This window comes from Helicoverpa armigera, chromosome 19, assembly GCF_030705265.1.
Source record: "Helicoverpa armigera isolate CAAS_96S chromosome 19, ASM3070526v1, whole genome shotgun sequence".
NCBI classification, from domain to species: Eukaryota; Metazoa; Arthropoda; class Insecta; order Lepidoptera; family Noctuidae; genus Helicoverpa; species Helicoverpa armigera.
In genome coordinates, this window is record NC_087138.1 from 7,123,447 (window position 1) to 7,147,540 (window position 24,094).

At 34.2% G+C, this 24,094-nt stretch overlaps 1 protein-coding gene across 1 annotated transcript in view; it reads left to right on the top strand.

Moving 5' to 3' along the window:
• The window catches only part of LOC110373281 (head-specific guanylate cyclase), a 92,981-nt gene extending 71,362 nt beyond the window's left edge, over positions 1-21,619 (top strand). Inside the window, exons 9-15 of the mRNA XM_064039460.1 lie at positions 5,626-5,805; positions 7,266-7,404; positions 9,713-9,879; positions 12,331-12,474; positions 17,349-17,503; positions 19,832-19,973; positions 20,940-21,619. Coding sequence (XP_063895530.1) covers positions 5,626-5,805; positions 7,266-7,404; positions 9,713-9,879; positions 12,331-12,474; positions 17,349-17,503; positions 19,832-19,973; positions 20,940-21,044 — 1,032 coding nt within the window. The 3' untranslated portion in view covers positions 21,045-21,619. The remainder of the gene's footprint in view (positions 1-5,625; positions 5,806-7,265; positions 7,405-9,712; positions 9,880-12,330; positions 12,475-17,348; positions 17,504-19,831; positions 19,974-20,939) is intronic.
• Positions 21,620-24,094: the final 2,475 nt, after the last annotated feature.

The following is a 24,094-nucleotide window of genomic DNA, read 5'->3' on the forward strand; positions in this document are numbered from 1 at the left end:
ACACAGACACACATTTTAATGTCATGGGTAGTGTAGTGTGTCAATTGTTTGTTTGTGATTCAGTTGTTTTAATTTATTTAACTACTATAATGCGAATTTATTTTTGCTGTTATACTTGTTTCAGTTTTCATGTTTTATTATTGCTTTTTTCTATTTAAATAAATAAACGTCATCCTCCTGCCCTTTTCCCAATTTAATTTGGAGTCGGTGCAGCATATTTTCTACTTCTATAATCTTCTGTCTGCCGTCGTCTTATTAGGCTAACCATATCGACTTTCACACAATCGATACATTGTATTGTATTTCAGTGTTAAAGCGCCGTTATGTAATACAAAATAATAAAAAAGTGCTTACTTAGAATGCAACTACAATATTCATTCAGTAAACTAGTTGTTCAAACAGTAACAAACCAAATGATCAGTTAAACAATGTTATTAAACATGAAATTAGATTATGAGTAATTTCATTGCCTAAATATTTCTGCACATGCAGAAATAATATCACAGCAATATAATTACTCAAAACACATTTAGCGAAATGTAGTAATAACATAATTGTTTAGTTAGCTTTAATTTAGTTAGTTTAATCATTATATGATCAACGAAACTCGTCACAACTTCGAAATAGCCCAACCATTTATTGCGTACACAGAAACTGTTTATCAAGAACAAAATACCTCTACCAGACAGAGTCCCGGATTTTTCGAAGTTCAACGTGGGGCCGAATCTAACACGCTGAAGCCCTTTTGAGACAACTTCGGAATGGTGACACAAGGAATTCATCATCCTCCGAGCCTTTTTCCCAACTATGTTGGGGTCGGCTTCCAACCCAACCGGATTCAGCTGAGTACCAGTGCTTTACAAGGAGCGACTGCCTATCTGACCTCCTCAACACAGTTACCCGGGCAACCCGTGACACAAGGAATAAAATAAAAAAAAAAACCTTGTTACAGAGCTTATTAGGCACATCTGTTCCATTATCGACACACACAAACACATACACACACACACATTCATTTCTTACGTGGAAAGACAGAGAGTCGCTTGGGAAGCTATAGCGATTTGTCAATGTCGGGGAATCGTTTGAGAGTAATCGCGACCTTGAAACACAAAGGGTAAGTTAGGGAACATAGGTTTTAGAATCTTTCTAGGGTATGAATCTTCAGCAGCTCCACTCACATTGGTAAGAATAGTTGCTAGTCATCAATGTTATTTATTACCTAGAGAAAGTCCTAAAGCTTTTTCATCTCCATCATAAGCCTAGTTGTTCCCCAAAAAAGTCGGGGTCCGCTTACTGCCTAACCGGATGCAGCTGAGTAACAGTGTTTTAATTAAAATTATCTTACAAGCTAGAATATTATTTTCGATCGACCCGTATGACTATTACTTTGGCTTTCCCATAAAAAATCTTCAACAAATGACAATTTCTTTAGCTACATTAAAAAAAAAAAAACTCCATTCCAATAAAACCCGTATCAATACAGGCTTGTTACTTTAGATTTATTAGGCAAAGTAAATAGGATTTAACTGTTTACTCGTTCTTAACTATGTTTGGCTAAGGAATTGAGCTGCCCGCCCTAAAGGTTTGCACAAAGCTTAGATACATTCGTCTCAATGTGGCATTCAATCGATTCTAGAAGATTCTATGTTGATAGCTATGTTGGGGCACTTAACACCTTTTTCTTTTGTGGTTTATCTCTTTTTGGTTTGAAGTTTTATTCGCGTTCTAGTTTTGTATAAAGATGTAAATTCTTGTTCTTACTCTATTACCCTATAAAATAATATTATACAATTTGTGTATATGTTACTTCGCCACTCGGAAACATAGACCAATTTTGAAAAATAAAATGATTTGAAAAACAGAATCAGCATACCCCAGTCAGTATGGCCATATCCTGCCGAGGCTGCGGTATTGTTCGAAAGATACTCTGGTACATAAAGGGCTTAGGAAGGAATATGATGGGTTTTAGGCTTGGCATTACCTTGACAGTTTACATAACAAAGATACTAAAATGAAATCTCCTATTTCGGAGATTAAACTTTTATCTCAAAGGACATAAAACAAAAGCAAACAACTAAATATTTTATTTAATTAGGCTACCTATATTATATATTCCGACACCAAACCACTCCGTATCCTTTGTTTGAAGCCGCCTAACTTTGGACGCATTCATTTGCGTTTATTCGTGAAAGTTGAGCCCACAAGTTAGTTCCCAAAGCTGTGGGTAGTCAGAAGTTTGTTCCGTTATTTACCAAATGAAGCATTGTTTGAAATCAAACGGCTGGAAGCTCGTAAACGTATTATGAATACTAATGGCTTGTATTTGTTTTATTTGTGTTTTTGTTAATATTATATTTGTAATCAGGATTTTTGTAAGTGATCTCGCATTTATCCAAAATTATTTTCGGAAAACATACTTTTTATTCTACTTACATTAGGTAATTTTCTTTTGCATATTTTATGTCTGTTAATGACATTAGTAGTTTTTTTAGCTGAATAAGTATTCAAGGTTGATAAAGTTCAATTTATTAGTCAGTCTTTGTTAAGCGATAATTTATGTTTCATTATTAAATTGAGAAATTACACACAATAACAATTCGTATTATCTAAAAAACAAAAAAAATATTTTGAGAAATTAATATTAAATAAACATTTTGGTATTTCAAAAAACTCGGTATTAAACAAAAATAATAAATCATTTCTCGAACAAAGCTTCCATTCTAAAAATATTTGGGCTAGAACTTTTTCGTGGATATTTTTTTACAAAGCAATTTTTCGTAAAACTGTAATGGTAACTATATTTTATAAAAACGATACTAGAAAAACGCTGTTTGGCACTACAAAACTTTTTTATTTATTTTATTAGCGAAAACCACTAAATCTTTACAAATGTCGCGTAAATGTACTGGTATTTTGTTAACTATCTACTAAAGACATTAAAAACGTCAAACAGGTACAAAACGGTCGAATTACTTTAACAAAAAGCTTTGTACTTCCTTTGTTTTCATTAATTTATGTAGTCCCGAACAAATATTAGACATTTTAACATCCCTAGGGTAAAATTTAAGAGAATCAAATAACCTCAGTATAAGAGTAACTGCACACTGCAGACTTTTAGTCGGCCGATAGTTGGTTTGGGCTCATAAATCAGTACGAAGATGAATTAAAGTACATACGTAACAATGATCAGGTATTTGTCCGGTATTAGACCGACTAAAAACTTTGATTGTTGATTGAGTGCAAGTAGAGTAACGTTTCATAAGAGCCTGCCAAGGCGTATTTGAAATAAGAACATTTGACTTCGACTAAATTCAAGCCACCAACACTAATAATAATGTTAAGTGGTTAATAAGGCAGTTGTCCCACCAACGACGAGAAAACGACTAACTATCGGCTATTTCCTCGCTCAACAAACGTACAATAGATATACTTTCCAAGTGAACAAAAGAGATGCATATACAAATAGTCGATCGCTGACTGTTCACACTGCCGGCGAGCACTCGCTTCACTAGTTTGTCGCTGAGCGACAAAAGCTTTGAAAGATAACACTCGCTCGGCTACACTCGCCAAGCGTTTAGAACTCGCCCGCCTCATTCGCACACTCGCTTATAGCCGAGCTACACAAATATCGGAACTACGCACTCGCTCCCCGCGTCTCGCTAACTCGTTTCTAGTTCTAGCTCTACTCGTTACTCGTTAATCGTTGCCGGTGAGACAAGTGCCTTAACCACTGGGCCAACAGTCGGCCGACTGTTTAGTGTGCCGTATACGCAAAAGCTAAGTGAATGAAATAACCTCATTATAGAGGTACCTTCCCGTGTTTTAGAAATAAACCGATTAGTTTCAAGTTCCTAAAACCTTTTTCCTTCCCTGACCTTAAAACCGCGACTAATGGAAATAGTTTAATCCTAGTTTTGTACCGGATTCACTTTATCTGCCACAAATCCTAGGCAGTGTTTGTTCTGCTATTCAAAGCCTTTAGTCTCTTGTTTAATTGCTGAACGCTGCTAAATTACTGAATTTCAGTGTTGTTTTATATCTTCTTTATAATCCTAGTTTTTAATTCTATGGTTATTTTATTTATTTATTTAAAGTACTTCGTGCACATATAGTACAATGTAGGACATAACGCTTTAGGCGTTCTCTACCAGTCTACCATGGTTATGTGTGACTACTTTATTATTTCAAAATATATTGAAACAAATAAACTTTTGAAAGTAATTATGTACCTATGTGGTTATCCTTTTCACGATGACGCCTAAATTAATTTAACCATTTCTTTAAATGTATTTTTTTAAATTAATAAATCTTATGAAATCAATGATTTCAGAAACGATTCTATCTTTTCTTTTACGAATTATTTTTTTGGAAAGGCAATCCATTAAAAATTTAATTCCCTAAACATTAAAAAGGCACAATGGAAGATCAGATATAAAATATTGAATTCAATAAATCGAGATGGCATATCATTTGTCATTCGAATAAATTTTAACTTTTTTTTGGTGACTATTATTTTTTGCGATTATTTTGAAAGCATACGTTGGTCATCTTTTAAATGAAATCAGATTTGTAAAAAAACAGCTACATTTACCTAATGTAAAACAGAAATATCTACCAGAATGCTTTTATTCGGGAACTGGCTTTTGTGAAATGGATTGGGCAAAGCTGTATTGAAAATAAAATTGACCTAGTTAAGTACTTTTAATGTAGGTATAAAAAAGACTGAGAACATTTTATTCGGATTTTGGTACTCTCGTAACACATTGCTGAAAAGGTAAGCATTTTTTCACACTGGGAATATACGTATGTAAATATTTTATACCGGTTCAGTAGTTTTGGCCTGAAAAAAAAGACACATGAACTATGAGTAAATCAATGCATACCGATATAATTATGGACCAAGTTTACAAAAGTAATTAACAATTTCAGAAACCACTATTAAAACAAAAACCTTTCCTCATTACAGTATTATTAGTAGATTTTATAGATTGGTTCATTCAACATTTAAAAACAATCCTTGGACTTACACCAAACTGCCAGTAAACTCAAAGTCTAAAGGCATTTTTCGGCGTTTATTTCACAAAACAAGCGAGAACCCGGACAGAGGCAATGGTAGAACAAATAAAAAACAAAACAGGGTTCACACAAAGTTTGGCCGAAAACCGAAAGCCGAAAATGTGTCAAGTATTCGCCTCTGGTCAAGGCAGTCAAAGCATTTTGGCCTAGTCAAATATGTCCGCCAAAAACGACTTTTTGTGCAAGCTTTTCAAAAGTCTGGAGAATTTTAACGTTCAAAGAAAACCGGTGTAGGAATGGTCTGTGGAGATTTAGTCGTCGGAGTGTAAATGGTGCTGTAGATATCAATTTGACTTTTCCTTTTCAGAAGGTAGTTACAAAAGAATATTTTGTGATAGTAAACATATTACATAACACTATTTCATTTCAAGTAAGCTGCCGTAGGCAACTATTCTCGAGTATGAGCGCGCGATCAAATTTTGCCAGTACAAAAACTATAATTTATAGCAGTATAATGAGACTTGAAAGGAAAAAATATATATCTAAAAGGTTTTATAAAACCATTCTTCCAATCAAACTTAATAACGAAAACGTTCTTATTGTTAACAGGGTCTTGAAATCAAGGGTCAGATGGTGTTCTGCGCTGAGTCAGACTCCCTCCTCTTCGTGGGGTCTCCATTCCTTGATGGACTGGAAGGTCTGACTGGCAGAGGTCTGTTTATTTCTGACATACCTCTGCATGATGCCACGAGAGATGTCATACTAGTTGGAGAACAGGCGAGAGCACAGGTAAGAACTATTATTTTAAATTTAAGGATATTACATATTTTAAGAAGGAATACGGAAGTACCTATTTGTTTTCGTAAGTTGTTTTTAGACAATAATCAAAAATGTTATGGGATAAGTCAAATGTGACATTTGTCAAAATACGAAGAGGGGTATTTCATTTATTTTCTCGAGTTTCAGGAGTATTTTTTAGTTTGAATAAAAATATATATTTGACGTATTTTTATATTATAAAGTATTCATTTCCTTAAAAAACGGTTCATAGTAAAAAGAGTGTAAATAATCACTACTGGGTCAAAAAAAATCTGGAGTGTTTCAGGCAGTTTTATTACCACATTCATAACCATAAAAAACTTTTGTTATTGCGTTTCAGCCCATTGATTGATTTTTGGAAAATTGAATGGGACTTTTGAAAACTTTTCAATCATAAATCAAGTTTTTACGTGACAATTTTATTGGTATAATTTATGGATTTTATTGCACATTATATATAAACTTACATACTATCCCTGACATACATTATAACACCTGTTATATGCATATGTATAACAGAATCTGTTTTTCGTGGCTTCAACCTCGACTCAAAAGAACATCCTCCACTGAGATAAACTATAACCTATGTATGTCACTCCGAGACAGTGTGGCTTCCCAACATTGAAATAATTTTTCAAAGCAGTGCAGTAGTTTCGGGACAAAGCAATCAAATATTTCCTCTTACAATACTGCAAGCCATATTCATAGATATCCACTATCCGCATTTGTATAACAGAATATTTTACCAAGCAATTGCAAACAAAACACGACGCTAAAAGAAAACACTCCAAAACTAACGCGTCCAAAGACATATTTCTTCAAGAATGCATCGAAGAAGTATCTGAAGCTCTCAGCAGCATCACTTCAGGAGTAGTTTTAAAACCGTTTGAAGTTCACACTTGTTGATCGTATTCAAGTCTGATGGGTACTTCAAACTTGCTTTGTGAAGACAGGGGAAGTTCGAGATGGTGATGAATCTATTAGCTTTAGAATTTTAGGGTTAAAAAGTTGAAGTGTTTGAAAAAATAGAGTAACATTTTGGCTTGAAATCCAAATTTTAAAATTCACAGCATACATATATTATGTTTAGGCTCTGAAGCTAGACCATAACGATGCATCTAAAATAATATCATTCGGCATAAACCCAAATACGGCTTGAGCAAGCATTTTCATTGACGCTCATATTTTCTCCACATAAAAAGCCCCATGCCTTACAGTAAACAGACCGTTGAGGTATAATACCTTACGACGCCACTACGCACACCATTTAGTAATAATGAGAGCCAAATCCTAACCAGCAGTAAAATTGTCGCCCATTGGTTTAGTTGGCGAGTGAGGGAGATTATCTTGGTTATCGTTTTAGTTAAATGGTGTAACCCATCCTTGGTTATAATCTTCCAGAAGTTTCTAACCTTACTTTTGTCCCTCAGGATGGACTCCGAAGACGCATGGACAAGCTAAAGAACTCAATAGAAGAAGCAAGCAAAGCGGTTGACAAGGAAAGACAAAAGAATGTCAGCCTCCTCCATTTAATATTCCCTCCACATATAGCCAAGAGGTTATGGTTAGGTAAGTTTCTAAGTCAATTACCAGTTTGTATCATGGAGGACGAAAGATGAGCAGAGATGCTATAAGACAGGTAGGTCAGGCACCTTCTTATAGGTCAAATGCATGCGGTGAGGGAGACCAAAACGATCACTTACAAGAGAAGATTGAGATATCTGTCAACAGTTTTAGGTTCTATATAAATGAGCGGGTTTCAAAAAAAGCGTATAAGGCGAAGATAGCAACGTTACTCAGCCCCCGTTCCACCGCTCGCTGGCGACGCTACTTTTCTAGATTTTCCATTAAGGTATCTCCGCTAGTAATTTTGTTCTCCGTGGTTCGTACACTTTGAAATTGATTTATGTACAGTTTAATTTAAGTACGCACTATGTTTGATTAAAACTTTCCTTTTGGGAATACAAGTTGGGTGTTTTGGGAAATTTTGGGAGTCGATCTTGTTTCCGTGTTTCGATTTGAATTGTTTTGTGATAATGGGAGAATTTTGGTTTAAATAGTAATGGGGAGAGATGCGGAAATTTAGTTCCGGGAATGATGATATGTAGAGGGATTAAGCCTCAATGTACACGAGGCAGTATAACGGTGTACATGAATTTGTAAGCCTCTGAAAAGAGCTGGCTAACGACCACCAGTCATCTGCAGCTATAGTGAATGAAACAGAAGTAGACAAAAGGATCTAAACATGAAAAACCCGAATGAAGTTCTTTTATTCTTTTCAAAATAATTCAACTTTTTGATACATAATTATATTGACGATTTAGTCACAAAAATGTAACACTATTCTTTAAAATCTGCGAAGACACCTTCTACGAAGATATTAGGTATTTTGATTGATCTAATATCACACACATACATAGGTACTCAATACACCACCCACCATAATACAGCCTATATTTATTCAAATACGCATCGCTACCCCACGTAAGCACTTAAGTTTAGGTCCAATTGTTCCACAAAACCTTATTACGATCCATAAACCGAGACTGAAGTGTCCCATTCACTGGAAGACATTTTGTATCGTCGCCCGACGGATCGCGTGACGTCACAACTTATCACGCCATTTTGTCATGTAAACTGCGTGTTTTCATGTCAAGTGCTTAGAAAAGCTTATTTCGAGTAAAGAAAATTTTACTCGGAATAATTTGTTAGACTTGTTTACGTGGGTTTCGGTTTAAGTGTCAAATAAATTTTGAATTATTGTGGTGCTGAGTAAGCTGAAGATAAATTTGGAATGACTTGTCTTCAAGTCTGTAGACGAAAAAATATTTATCTACAATCATATTTTTCGTTGATAAGAGCGTACAAAAATAAGTTTACAACACGTTCTGACATTGTATTTTATAATTCTGCTTATTTTATATTATAACTTTGATAATGTCAAGATATAATCAGGTTTCTTTTGTATTACTCACGTCCCCACTGATTCAGTAAATGAGAAAGTATTTTCTCTCTGACAGTTTATATGCGTCAACTAGGATGGTAAAATTCATTGAAAGTCAGGCCCAAAGTTGAAAAATACGAATTTAATTATGTTCAAATTCATGGGAACTGTTGATTATGTAAAAATAAATACTCGTGACATGACGGCATATAATTGTATATGGTAGGAGAAAACATGCTGGGCCATTCCCGATCGAAATTAAGATAATGGATGGATTATGTGGAAAGACTATAATTTCTGTAGCTATTATTCTCTTACCCTACTTTACAAGTTCTTCTTTAAAACATCAAAGAAACCACAAAACCACAACAGTTTTCCCTCCGCATAAATGTCTAAGTTTAATCGTGCGTTGAGTGCACACTCACGAGACAGGTGCGCCCAACTTTTATAATTCCATTAAGTTTATAACGACCCCAGTGAATAATTAAGGGGGATTGTGTTTTGACGAATCACTTTGTAGTACATCGTGTTATGGCTTGTACTAGGTAAATTATGTTGTTGTCACTTAGGAATAGTACTTGTAGTAATTTTTTAGTATTTACTGTAAAGTTTTACATATATTTAACACGAATTTTAATTACAGTATATATTTTAGGGTATGATAGGACTTCAACAATATTTAGAGTACCCGTACATTGCAGACTAAATAATCTGCTGACAGTTGTTGACGCAATGATTAGCAATTTTTTTAAAAGAAAATATTTATTCTAGTCAGTGTTAAAATAATCTTTGTGATGTACGTCTTTTCTCCTCATACTGATTTATGAGCCCAAACAAACTAATGGTCTATTAAAAGTTTGCAGTGTTGGTTACTCCTAAATTGAAAACACAAAAAATCCGACCCAAATATTAATTATCCCATTCTTCCCAAAGGTGAGAAGATCGAAGCGAAAAGCCACGATGACGTCACAATGCTGTTCAGTGACATCGTTGGCTTCACGTCAATATGCGCGACAGCTACGCCCATGATGGTCATCGCAATGTTAGAAGACTTGTATAGCGTGTTCGACATATTCTGTGAAGAGCTTGATGTTTATAAGGTGAGAGTTTTGAATCATCTGCCTAGCTCTTTCGCTTCAATATGACGTCACAATGCTGTTCGGTGACATCATTGGCTTCACGTCAATATGCGCGACAGCTACGCCCATGATGGTCATCGCAATGTTAGAAGATTTATACAGCGTGTTCGATATATTCTGTGAAGAGCTTGATGTTTATAAGGTGGGTTTTAGTTGGTTATTTAATTTTTTTCAGGCCGCGTAGATTTTTCAAATTATGTTGGTGTTGTCGGTTTCCATTTGTACTGCAACTAAGTTCCAGTGTTCAATATTGAAGCGACTGCTCTTCTGAGCTTTTGTTAAGACTAAATAATGAACTTTCTGGCTTATGACTGCTTGTAACGACTGAAAAAATCTAAAATAGCAGCTGGGCTACGACCGCTTCTCATAAAGAAAAGGAATAAGCATTCATCAGCAATGCTGCTCAAGAGTTCAGACTTTTAATATTCAGGTTTTCTGTATTTTTTCCTTTACCCCTGAGAGAGGGTGATGGTGGTCTTTGGTATTCAAGAAATAGGTACTTAAAAATTAAACACAAACAGCCATCTAAAATGTTCAGATATACGTCTATTATCACAGTAAAATAATTAAACCAACAACCAACAAAGTAGAGAAAACCTTCAAACTTTACATAACATGTAGAAGTCCATTGTATAATTACTCTCTTTTGATATTCAAATTAAGTTTAACAGCACGGTAATTTGAAACAAGGAACATACAATCAGCTTAGTATTTAAATGAAATTTTCCCTTTTGGAAACTAAATACTTTATTGGCGTTTGAGCATTGTTGTTTTAAGGAATACAGGTTTTGATTTTTTGTCCCTTTGGTTTGATTTTGAGGTCAGATAGGTACTGAATGTATCAAAGGGATTAGACTCCGTTGCTTGCAAAAATACATTCTGGATGTTAAGGCAATCTTCTTCATGAAAAAAACAATTAATTTAATTAGTTAAAAACTAAATTTCAGATTTTGTATTTTTTTACAAAAATAATAAACCCGACTCCTAAAAACTTTCAAAATTCAAAAAAAATTTGATGCATCACTCTCTAGAAGTAGGTGCCGAAGTAAAAAAAAATACATCTAGACAACACCTCTAAGAAATTAGTTTCAAGTATCTACCCATTATACAATGTGTCCCGGGGATAAGTGACCGCCCGAAATTTTTTGAATATTTGTACAAAATTAAGGATAATTTCATTTATATTTTTGAAAAAAATCATTAAAAAAAATTTATTGTCAGGCCTGTTAATAACAGGCTTTGCTCTTTTTTTTCAAATTTCAACTGACTGTATTTTTGCATTTGTTTGAAATAGCAGCAAACATTGTTGTGAGCTATTGTAGGAAATATCATGTAGTTTATTAATAAATTAAAAGAAAGTGATATTATCGGGTCATTTATTGGACTTATTTTGAAAAAAACTGAAAAAAAGGCATTATTTTCTTTGAATTTTTATTTTCTTTTTTTTATAATAAATGTTTTATTACATTTTTTTTATGTTTGATAATTTTAATTGATAAACTATGATGTCGGCTAGTCAATAAAGAAAAAAGAATTTAAAAAGATGTAAAAACTTAGGAAATATCTTAAAAAAACTGCAGCACGTCACAGTATTTACTAAAAATCATTAAAAAAAAACCAAAGGCGGTAAGTCCCAAATATAAAGGAAATTATCCTTAATTTTGTACAAATATTCAAAAAATTTCGGGCGGTCACTTATCCCCGGGACACATTGTAATGTATACTTATCTCCTTTTAAAATTAAAACATCAAAGTGAAATAATCAAGTGACACCAGAGCCTTACTTTGTAGATCAAATAATACAAACAAAATCGTTTCTAAGTGATCCCTGCTTTAATTTAATAATGGAGAAAACATTATTATAATTACACTTCATGTAATTAATAGTCGTTTGTTAGGGATCGGTACGTTTATCGAGTCATAATCGCTTTGAAGTATTATAGACTGTGTTATTGTGAAAGGAAGTGTGTTTACACTGTTGTTATTGTTTTGAATAGAGTTTAAGATTGGTTATTGTGTTCAGTATATATAGGTTAAACATTTTATGAATGTAGAATGTACAATCAGCCTCTTTCTTAACTACGTGTAATCATTTAATGAAGACCATTTGCTATTTAAATCTTTATACCCGAGCTGTAGCCAGATTGTAAGGACTACATTGTGAGGAAACCTAGACTGGTAATAAGTCTGGAACTGGCAAGGGAAGTGTAGTAATCTCTTACATTCTCTGTGTAAAAAGAGGCCTGCGTCCAGCAGTGGTACAATAATCAGACAATAACTGGCGATGATGGAGAAAGAATTTTGGAAATACTTTGCTATCCATAAGAAGATTTGGCAGGGTCCCCTAATTTAGTACCTGCATAAAAACAATAACAAGCCTATAGATATTATAATATTTAATGTTTTGTCCAGGTGGAAACAATAGGTGATGCATACTGCGTGGCGAGCGGTCTTCACCGTAAGATCGACACGCATGCGCCTCAGATCGCGTGGATGGCACTGCGCATGGTGGAGACATGCGCACAACATCTGACTCATGAAGGCAATCCTATCAAGGTATGTGGTTGATTGTATTTACTTAATAAATTCTGGTACATAGAGACAGGTAGATTAATAGACAAATTAGGTTCAAAAGCATTGAGAATCAAAATGAATGTTTGCTATTTAGATATTTATGTGCCCATGTCTAAATCTGCTTTTTTTTATTATTCTTTAAAATTATAATTAGTTGTAGCGGCACGACAGCACGTGCACCGCGCGCTCGTGATAGTGGAATATTATGTTTATTATGTCCTGCGATCAATCACAATATATAAGACAACAAGCCCCCGCGCGCCGCTCCCGCGTACGGTTGTGCGTCAACACACCTGTACTACTTTCCCGCCTAATTAATGAAATAGTATAATGTCGAATCAGTGCAATAACCTAGTTATCAACGAACTACTGTGCTTCTTACAATGTAAAATTCATATTATGGACGAAATAAGTTTGGTGCAGATATGTGAATCTAACTTTAAAGAGGCTGATATTTCTACCGCCAAAACCATCCTTTTCGAAGCAGCAAAGTGTCGCTCAACAAGAAAAGGGGACGGCAAGAACAAACGATTACTACAGGATATTTATTAAAGTTCTAAAAGAAACAGAGCCCGCTTCACTGCCCACCTTCGTGGCAAAAGATCTACCTACACCGTCTTCCGCCGGTGACTTTCGATTACGTGGATGTAACGAGCCTACTTAAAGACATTTTAGTGCTTAAACAAAACATCCACTGTATCCAAACAGATTACGTAAAAGCATCGGAATTATTTCAATTACAGCAAGAGATAGAAAACATTAAAAGTAGTCAATATCAGACACAAAGTGAGCAAAATATTGGCGCAAAATTTAGCAACGGCTTGTTTTTACCCGACTGCCAAAGAAGGAGGGTAATGTTTTTCGAGTGTATGTAAGTATGTATGTATGTATGTATGTATGTATGTCTGTTCCTTTGTGACCTCCTGTAGCCTAAACGGCTTGATGGATTTTGATGTATGAGGTATCGTTAGATTTGTCTTGATTACGGGAGTGTCATAGGATACATTTTATCCTAAAAGTCTCACGGGATATTTTTTCTAAATTTCCCTTTAAAAAAATATGTATGCGGTATCATTAGATTCATTTCAATCACGGGAGTAATTAATATAGGATACGTTTTTTCTCAAAATTCCCACGGGAACATGTTAATTCTGCGTCAACGCAAAGCAACTCATGCGTTAGCAAGCAAAAAGCGATTCTTTTGGCGATACAATCACGTCGTCTTGATCAAATGCATGAACGTCGTCTTGATCGTCTTGAACGTCGCATTGGCGGTAAATTTATGTTGCGGAGTAACATCACTCGTAATCTAAAGCCAAATGTCGTCGAAATAATTTAAAATGGTACTTACATATACATAGTCTTCTACATCTACAACATTTTCGTTAAATAAAACAGCTAAAAGTTATAAATAAAAGAATTATTATTAAAACAAAATACCCGACTGCACACAGTAAAACAAGCCCCACAATAATATTGATCAATACAACTTTACTGAATATAATTTATAAATATTGATGGAAAGCATCGCAGGCGGGGACCACCTTGACCGCCACCAACGAAAATTCTGCTAAATGGTGCACAACCGAAATGACTATAAATAAGCCTCTGTTGGTCCCCGCCTGCGATGCTTTCCATCAATATTTATAAATTATATTCAGTAAAGTTGTATTGATCAATATTATTGTGGGGCTTGTTTTACTCTTTTTTTAGTGTGCAGTCGGGTATTTTGTTAAATAACGAAGCCAAGCGCGTCCCGAGTGCGTCGTCTTCGCGGCAGCAAGCAGCGACCAGCGCGCATGCGCCCTGCGTGCCGTCGTCGACACCGTTGCCGCTCCTCACGCCCGCGCAGAGCGGCACCGCTGCGCCGGCCACTGCTTCGGCACAAGAGCCGCCCCCCGCGCCCGCAACACCGTCGCTCCCCGCGCGCTCGCTCGCGCCTCACCGCGTGACCCCATCAGCTGATTGCACCGAGAACGATATTTATTATTACTTTAACTCCTAAACCTACCGAGTTGCAAAGTTGCCTTGTGAAAACGACCGAACTAATAATAGATAAAATCTGCTTTTTGGGGCTATATCTTTTAATGGACGTCAGATATAGTCAAATCTAATTGGAAATTATTGACACTGAAGAATTATTTTCTGTTTTCGATCTTTTGAACCTGTAGGCCAAGCACGAATATCTAACGTATTCGAATCGACAATGTATCGAGGCCTCGATTCGAAAACGGAGTCTGTCGATAGTAGGCAGCACGAAGCACTATCGAACACTCGATTCGAATTCTAATGTGACGTCATGCAAATGTAAATAGGGACGCGCCATAGTGAGCAAAATGAACGATTGTTGAATGAATGGTGCGTTCGAAAACTAACTCTAGTTGTTAATATTTTTTTTACCTTTGATTAAACGTTTTATTATTATTAAATTATAATAAAAACTGAATGTAATATAAAAAAGAGACCCAAAGTTAATTATTAGACATTATAAAATGGCATTATCTTTAGCAATATAACAAAGTTACGGAGATTTTATTTTTTTAAAATGACGGGTACCGAACGCACCCACTTGACATCCGACGCGCGTAAGGGCGCCAAATTTGTTTATGCTTTGCTACACGTCCACAACAAAAGTATTTCTGTTTTTGTTTTGCTACAAATAATTAAGTGCTTTCAATATAATAAATAATTATGAGAACCAGTCAGACGCACGCAATATGAAATGATGGTTGAATTCATGGAAGCGTGAGTAAACAGTTTTAATAAGTTTGAGTGGCATAAACTTTAGTGTGAAGTATTTTAAGTGCAATGCTATTTCTATATTCTATATTTTTAAATTCGGTTTCATTTGTGTCCAGTGGGTTAATTCTATTCCTAAGTTTTGCTCTACAATGATTAAAAATAAACATATAAATAACAATTTTTTTTTCAAACACATTAATTCTATAGGTATCTACGCAAATAAATAAAATATGATTTAATTACTTAGGTACCTTGTTTCTCGTGATTGATATCCATAATTTTCTAGTAAATTTGAAGCTAAAAAATAATATGCGGTACTACGTTCATACAGTGGCGGTCTTTGCATTTTAAAGTATATTGAAGCTATTACTAATTGTTCCAATAACTTAACAATAATTTTAAAACACTTCTATTCACAAAACTAACTCTAAACAAAACATAAACACGGTTAAAACTTTATTTTTACACTTCTCGAAACTTTTCTCACCGACTTTTTTCAAGTGAATAATGTTTCGACCATACTCGATAGCCAGCCTTCGAGAGTTTACGTTACCGTACGTCAAAACAATGTTCGTGCTGCCATATTTTGTTTCCTTTTACGCCCGATAGGGGCGCTGTACAATTCTCATACAAATGTTACTCGATTTCGATACGAATAACTTTTCGCAAATATTCGTGCTTGGGCTACTGATGCTCATTTTTTTAAGATTGAGCCTGTGTCTCTTCGAATGACTATCACCACTAGGTACCATAATTCACGAAAATGTTTAGTTATGCCTATACTTTTACGTGCAAAGCCATAGTGTGTTGCTAAGCTATTACTCCCAGCCTCAGCTTTCCTTCCTCCGTGGTCTCAGCTTAAATGATAGTGCAAAATCAGCAAAGATAAACGTCAATCAGGCACAGACTGCCAAAGTTGATTATTGACGAGCCTTTTCCGTGTAGCTTTACCGACATTCAACGCAAAAAATCCACTAACGGAAAATGGTGTCACAGATTCGTGATCCTTTTAAATCTGTTTTGTAAGACCAGTTGAAATGGTAGCCATTAAAATTAAAGCGACGTTTTTTTGTCAGTATTTTCGACACAATTTTCATCGTAGAGAAGTGTAATTTTTTTGCCAATTCTCTCTTCGACGTGAATTGTATCAAAAACTGTTGATCCATCTGTTATTTTTCGATTACATATTGAAAGACATATTTTATATGAAACTAATGTCAAATTAAATATCCAATCGCAAAACAAGATGGATCGGTATTGTTATTCGCAGTAAATGCCTCTAGAGGTGGAAGCATAATCTTTGCATTGCCAATAGTTCTTCTGTTAACTAAACAAAAGACTATCACAAGGTTGCTGTCTGGTATAGATAGCGTTCCAAACACAGCCACATCATGTTCTATTTCAACACTTGATTTAATATTTCCTCACAAATGCGAAGTAATCACACAAGTTGCTAAAGTTTGTAGTGAGCAAGCTTTTAATTTTAATTGTAATTAAACTGTGGGGTTAGTTAAAGACGGCTGTGTATCCACGTAACCTACTTCCCTGGAAGAACCAACAGACCGCTCAGAGTGTAAACAACGACGTTTGCCCTCACACATTAACGTTGACGTAGAGCTTAATCAAAGTTTTACGAAGTTTCAATTAAGAAATTAATCTCAGTTTTATGGTCTTCAAGTTCTTTTGTAGATTGACTTTGGTTTGGTTGTTGGAACACGTTTTGGAGGAACTAAAATTGGGTTTACGATGGTTTTTGAAGATTTTTTTCGTTGATTGAGATTTGGACTATAAGCTGTAGCAATTTCGGTAATCCTATTTTTGTTACTGCTGGGAAGAAATTCAAGAAAACATAAATAGACCCCAAAATATTATCCTCATATCTTTTTACGTTGATGATGATTGAGGAATAGGATTTTATATACAATTGAATAAGAATTTACCATCATTCCTACTCCTCTGTTAGAAGCAGCTTCTAAGCTAACCAAATGCAGTACCAGTATATTTTGATAAGGTACAACTACCTATCTGACCTCAACCCAGTTACCCTTGCAACCCGATACCCCCTGGCAGGGCTAATGATTCCATAGTATACTGAAATAGTGTTTTTTCCACAGATGCGCATAGGACTCCACACTGGGACTGTCCTAGCCGGTGTTGTCGGCAAAACGATGTTGAAGTACTGTCTCTTCGGCCATAACGTCACGCTTGCTAACAAGTTCGAATCCGGGTCAGAGCCTTTGAAGATCAACGTCAGTCCCACCACTTATGAGTAAGTAATTCTTAATTTTATGACTTAGTAACTGTAATTTAAACTGTTACCGATTAAAGCCCATGATCACATCTTAACAATTTTCATCGCGATTTAGTAGTCCGTTTTAAATATGTGGTTTTCGAAAAATACTCGAGGTTTCGAAGGTATTGAAATCTTGGTAAATTATTATTGTGAGATACGTGAAACCCAACTGAAATTAAAGATCTTCTTGACATTGAATTCAATATACATATAGTAGCAATATGCTAGTAGATTCTTGGGTACACTTTCAGTCGACTGTGACGAGATGATTTTTCATGTTGGCTTGTACGTTACTTTAAATATAGGGGTTTTTTGATGAATACCTAATATTTTAGTCCATTTAAGGATATATTACACACCATGTAAATATTTCATTGATAAATATACCAAAATTGTTTTCATTACATAAGGCTAAATGGTTAATGGTCAAATACCTTCGAATGCCTTCAACACTAAATGTCTATCCACAATCCAACTCAGGTGGAATTCTATTGATAGTTAGAATCTATCCAATCAATCTCAGGAAGACAGATTGGCATCTTAACGTGCTATGCAACGATTGATCTATAGTAGAACTTCAACCTAACTAAGTGATGTATGGAAATTCAATCGACATGCCTTTATAGAAAGAAATGTAAAATACATAGATTGATATGGGTTGAACATTTTCCGTCCTACCCCAAAATCTTTGAAACGTATATTGAACACGTGTCTAAAAAAATGACGTTGCAATAAGGACTGTTTTGCAGCCTCATTTTTTTTAGACAAGTGTTCAACAGATGTTTAAGTTTTTGTAGTAAGGCTGTTAGTTTTTCACAGGCTTCAGATATAAGGGAATGCTTAATTAATCTAATCTTCTTTTAACTCCTTTATTAATAAGTACACAGTTGAATCTGAAGTAGCTTCTCGGGATGCGATCAAATAGTCAATTAAATTATTAACCCCTTTTGTTCCTAAACCCAATAGTCACCGCTTCATAGACCAGCGGGGTAATTGATTAATTTTGATAGACAGTTTTTGCTTTTTTTCTTGCCTTTCTGTAAGACTAGGGAATTGGGGACTTGTGTAAAAAAATACCGCTCACTTAATTATTTCACTGTCAGAATGAAAAGTAGGTATGTCTAGTTTTTTTTGTTAGTTAATAATTATAATATTATAATTAACTATGCTAATTGATATTATACTGTATTTTATATAGCGTAAATCGATATAATGTGTGCGAAATGGAATAGATATCAGTTTAATCGCATTTCGCAATCTGTTATCAAATGATTGACGTGCCGTTTCAACGCCATCTTTGTTTTTAGTTAAAATGATTAATTCATAATGCTCTTTTGATTCTGAAACTTTGATTAACTTTTGTAGCAATGACTTATTCTGCAATAGTTTTTTTGAAAATATTGCGAACATAAATCAAATAAATCGATGAACGAGCCTGCTGATAAATAGTCATAAGGCCCGAGAGGTTTGATTAAATATATAAATTCTACAATATAGTTAAAATTTATTTATGATTTAACAAGATAAAATGAAAATATCGTAAAAGTCAAAGGTCTCTCAAAAACAGGACTTTGATTAATTTTCCCAGAACTTCGATAAATAAAATGTTCATTTCTTTTTCCTTAAATTTACAGGAAAATCTAACTTCCTAGAATTCAGGCAGCAATTAAGGCAAACTATTTTAAGTGCTGTCAAAAAGGCACTCACTTCTACTCCGTGAAACTCTAAGCGTCTTTGTATTATGTTCCATTAGTTTTTGGCGTGAAAGGGGTGTATACTTTACGACCCCTAGCATACATTTTTTAGAGGTTTTTTATGAGCGTATGAAAATTTTATGTCATGATGCCATACATTATCTACTTGGGTTTATTTTGAGCGGATATCCCTGTTTGACGATCCTCTTAACCTGCTTGCCTCGTGAATATCCATGACATGAATTTAATCGAAATATCGATAAAAGACCGATGCTGTGTGCGTCAGCAAATAGGTATCGATGGTTTGAATATTAAAAGATTAGCTATAACATCTTTAATATATGAACGTTTAGATAGAATATAAAAGAAAATATTCCTGGAATAAATTCAGGGTCGTTGAAAATTAATTCCGAACTTGATTTAATAAATTACTTATCCAAAGAAAATCGTTGTCATCCTACGCTTCTACTTTAGCACTTCAAAGGGCCAAACTCCGAAAGACCACAATCACTCTTTAAATTACTTATTAAGTGAATAACAAGAACAAGAATTTGAAATCAGTTTTGTACCCAAAAGGTCAAACCGTTACAGAGCACATTTTTTTTGACAGGTGGTTAATAAAATTCCCGGGTTTCGAGATGGAGCCCCGGGATCGTTCCTGTCTCCCAAGTTCGTTCCCCAAGGACATTCCGGGAACGTGTTATTTTCTTCACAAGTACTTGCATCCCGGGACTGACCCGGGAGCGTCCCAGGTGAGCTTATTACATTAAAGCTATGGAATTCTTTTTGACAGATTTGATGTAGATGATGATTTGCAAGGACAACCTTATATTTTTAGAGACCTTTTCTATTAGTTGCAAACGTACAATTAAGTATAGTACCTAAAGGCTATGGTGAATTTTTTTTGGTGATATTTTGAGAAAATCATATTTGTTTATCAACATGCCAATAAACATTTGATCTTTTCTTCTCTACTTTCATATTAAATCCTAACCTTATTACTTTACGAAAATCCTCTAATGCATACCAAGCAAGGTTGTAAAGATAATTAGCCAGTATCACACTCATTTTGAATACTGTACGCAACGTACTGAATATTCATTAAGTAGTCAACACTAATTACTGCTATAGTAACTCAAGTTCTTGCAGACATTCTGAACTTATAAAATATAACAAAGATGACCTTGAAACTCAAGGTCAGCAGAATACAAAGGGTTTCGACGAAAATAAGGTGAAGGTTGAAAAGAAAGGAAACGCCAAAATGAAAAAGTGACTCAGACGTTTTTATAATTATGAAGTCTGCAGTATGATAATGACACACCATTATTTTGACGGCATTATTTATAGCTTCGAAAAAACAAAAGTTAACAATGAAGAAGCGAATTTGAAAAATACGGAGTCATTTGTAATCGCATTCAACTTTCTTTTAGCTTCGGAAAATAAGTTACAAAGGGCTGACTTTATTACTTTTTGTATCAACAAACATAACTTTTCAATCCTATCAAAGTCAGATATAGACATTTCTATTTCGACAACTTTTTCAGTTTCCACAGATATTGGATAAACTTTATGATTTTCTATGAATGTTTGATAGTTTGGGAATTTATGTGTATATTTTTCTTTCACCCCAAAATCAGTAACAGGGTCAATATTATCACCTTCTTCCCGACTTTGTACTCTTAAAAGAAATGTTTCCAAAACAAAAATTTCTTTGACAGGTCAAGCATATACAGGACGCATTAAAAGATTTCAACATTGGTCAAACAAAGCCGGATGACATAGAAAATGACGATTCCAGTAGAACAACTGAAACGCAAAATTAAAATTAGACCAAGATCGTTTCAAGTTTCAAATTGAATGGATCTGTTGACATTGTAAATACTTCACTTGTAATTGCTTTGATTAAAAACTTTGTTCATCAAAAACGTTTTTGTGTAAAATGTCACTTGGAAGCATACTTGTTGTATATTGTATTGAAGCGTTTTCTTTGATGTTTTTTGACGTTCAATGGCGGGATTCTACCAAAATTGTTTGCGCACATTTGTTCGCGACAAAACGTGGGAACGCGTGGTGCGAGTCCACTACTAGCGTGAGTTCGCGCACAAAGGTTGCAATTTCGTGGAAAGTTTCATGGCCAGAAGAAACAATTGTGTGCGTCACAGTGTTACACACTGGTGGAATCTCGCCTTTATGGTTGTCGTGGTTGATACTGAATGCTTTTCTATTAGATGTTAATATAGTGCAAATGGTGATGCTGATTCTTTACATATTTATAGGTACAGTATGTTTCTGCTAAATATAAGCTGTGTGCGAATACTTTTGTGCTGAACTCTGCTCCTTTTCTAACCAAGTGTGTTAGTGTGTTTATCTATTCTTCTTAGTTTAACTATTAATTCAACCTTTTTTGCTTGAACGTGCCTATCTCTAAAAAACAATTTCAATTTCATCTATAATATTTGCTGTTCTTTGTTGCAGTGTCTGAAATAATTATAGAATTGTAACGCAATTCTTTTTTTTTTTTAAATTGCTTCCTAGAATAACTTGAATGTTTTAAACATCATAAGCCGAACTGGCTAACTGTTTGAATTAATAGTTGAACTTAGTGGAATAAACTGATATTATAACAATACTCATATAACTCTTGCCTGTAAAAACTGCAGAGTTCTAAGTAAGTGAATACTTGTCGAAAGCGAGGCTAATCTGAAGATATAAAAACGTCGCGAAAGCAGCTTAGATTTTAAACTCATGTTATATAAAAAAGTCACGGAGAATAAAATGACTAGCGGAGGTGCCATAACGGAAAATCTCCTAAGAAAGTAGCGCGCCAAAATGCGGGCGTGCGGGGTATGAGGATCGTTTCTGTCTTCGCACTTACACGACTTTTTAGACCCGACAATTTTTTGTAATACCAAAAATCGTTGACAGCTGGCTCAAAGAACCCGAACGATTTGTTTATTCACTCGTAATTTATCATTATGGTCATATGACCACCGCACGTATTTGACCTAGAAGAAGGTGACCTTCCCGCATTATGGCATCTCCGTTCATCCTTATTCTGTGAAAAATGTAGTTCATATTATCCTATCGTGTTTATACCAACACATTTTCATATAGATGTAACGAATAATAGTGATCAGTGTAAAGCTTTACTATATAATCTTAAGGAATATGTACATAAAGTTCAACCTGGGATAATTACGACTTACATAGATATTAAATGCGGCGCTGTAGATAAAATATAAATTAAGGCAAACTGCGTTTTTGCTTCTAGAGTTAATTCATCGAGATTTAACTAGAATATAAATATATTAAATATTTATATTTGAAGTCGTAAATAGTATAGGAACGGATATTGGTAGTTTTTTTTTTCGGACTCATTACCATAGATTTTTTGAATATAAATAATCCATTTTTATTGCTTTTCGTTTCATTAGTTTTTGCTTTGTAAAATAATACGGCTTATTTTAGAAACGAAAATATGAAATGATACCAAAAAAAGGAAAGCAGTATAGGGAAAATTTCGCGTAAAATTCTCTAAACAATTCTTAACTATTTTTCTTTCAGTGTCGTAAAATACCTATTTGAGAAAATATTTCGATTTTCCAAAATTGATGTTATATTTATTTTAATTTGAAGATATTATATAACTTGGCGCTAAAAATCTTCAAAACGATAAACTTTTTATACTAATGTTTAGTTTGTAATATTTATTGATAGTCTTAAGCATTGTATATAATAATAAGTCTTCTGAACAGTATACATACTTACAAAAAAAGCGTTTGTTCTAAAATAGTTAATGTGCTTACTACGATACCTTGAATACTATTAGATATTGTAATTAAAAGAAAATGTTAAAAAATAATATTTTTCCTATCAAAAGCTGCATTTTATAATACTGTATTATTTGACTATTACGGGTGACGTTACCTCATTTTATATTCAGTTATTCATTTTACTAACAGTTCTAATGTAAAAAAACACAAAATAAATACATCATTTATGTAACTTATTAATATAAACCAAATAATATATTTAATGTGTTCGCTTTATTTATGTCACAAATTAACTATTGAAAGGTAAAATGTGGGAAAGTTCGCACTTGTTCACTTTCTTACTTATTTATTTGTTAAGATAAATTGACTCTTCTAATTTTCTTTTGCGAGACGATAAATAAAAGCTATTAAAATGTCGGGTAAAAGCTATAATTTGATATCAAAAAGTTAAGTTAAATATTTTTTGCTTACAACATTATCATGAATAATATACATAATTGATTTTATTGTAAAGGCTTTGCCAAACATTTCATCAAAGCCTATTTGAATTTACGAAAAGGGCAGTTTATTTTATTTTATACAACCTTTCTATGAAACTAGCCTTAAAGACAGACACCCATCCTATATATTTATATAATAACCTTGTATAATTATAGGTTTTTAAATATATAATCATCGATCAACTCATTTTTACGTAGCATTACACATTCCACTAAACATGTTTAAATTTTGCAGTGTTGTGATTTAGCTTAGATGTAATTATAAACCTTATGGTTAATAGAATAAAGTTCATTGTGCTATGCTTTAAAGCGTTTGCGTCACATATCGCATAGGTTATTTTTAACATTCTCATCTAGTCACTAATAGTAAGTAATTTGTATAGTGTGTATTGTTAGAGCTCTGCAATTTCAATAAAGAATTTAAATTTTTAGTTGAACTGGCCAGCAGTAAAATATCAACTGCCTAGCCTTTTCCCAACTTGAATAACTATGGGGTTGGCTTCCAGTCGAACAAGACAGCTTAAGACTGGATCCAGACTTTCTGGCTACTGTCTTGTAAAGACTGTCAAAATTAAATGCTTAAATAACAGTCACATGTAT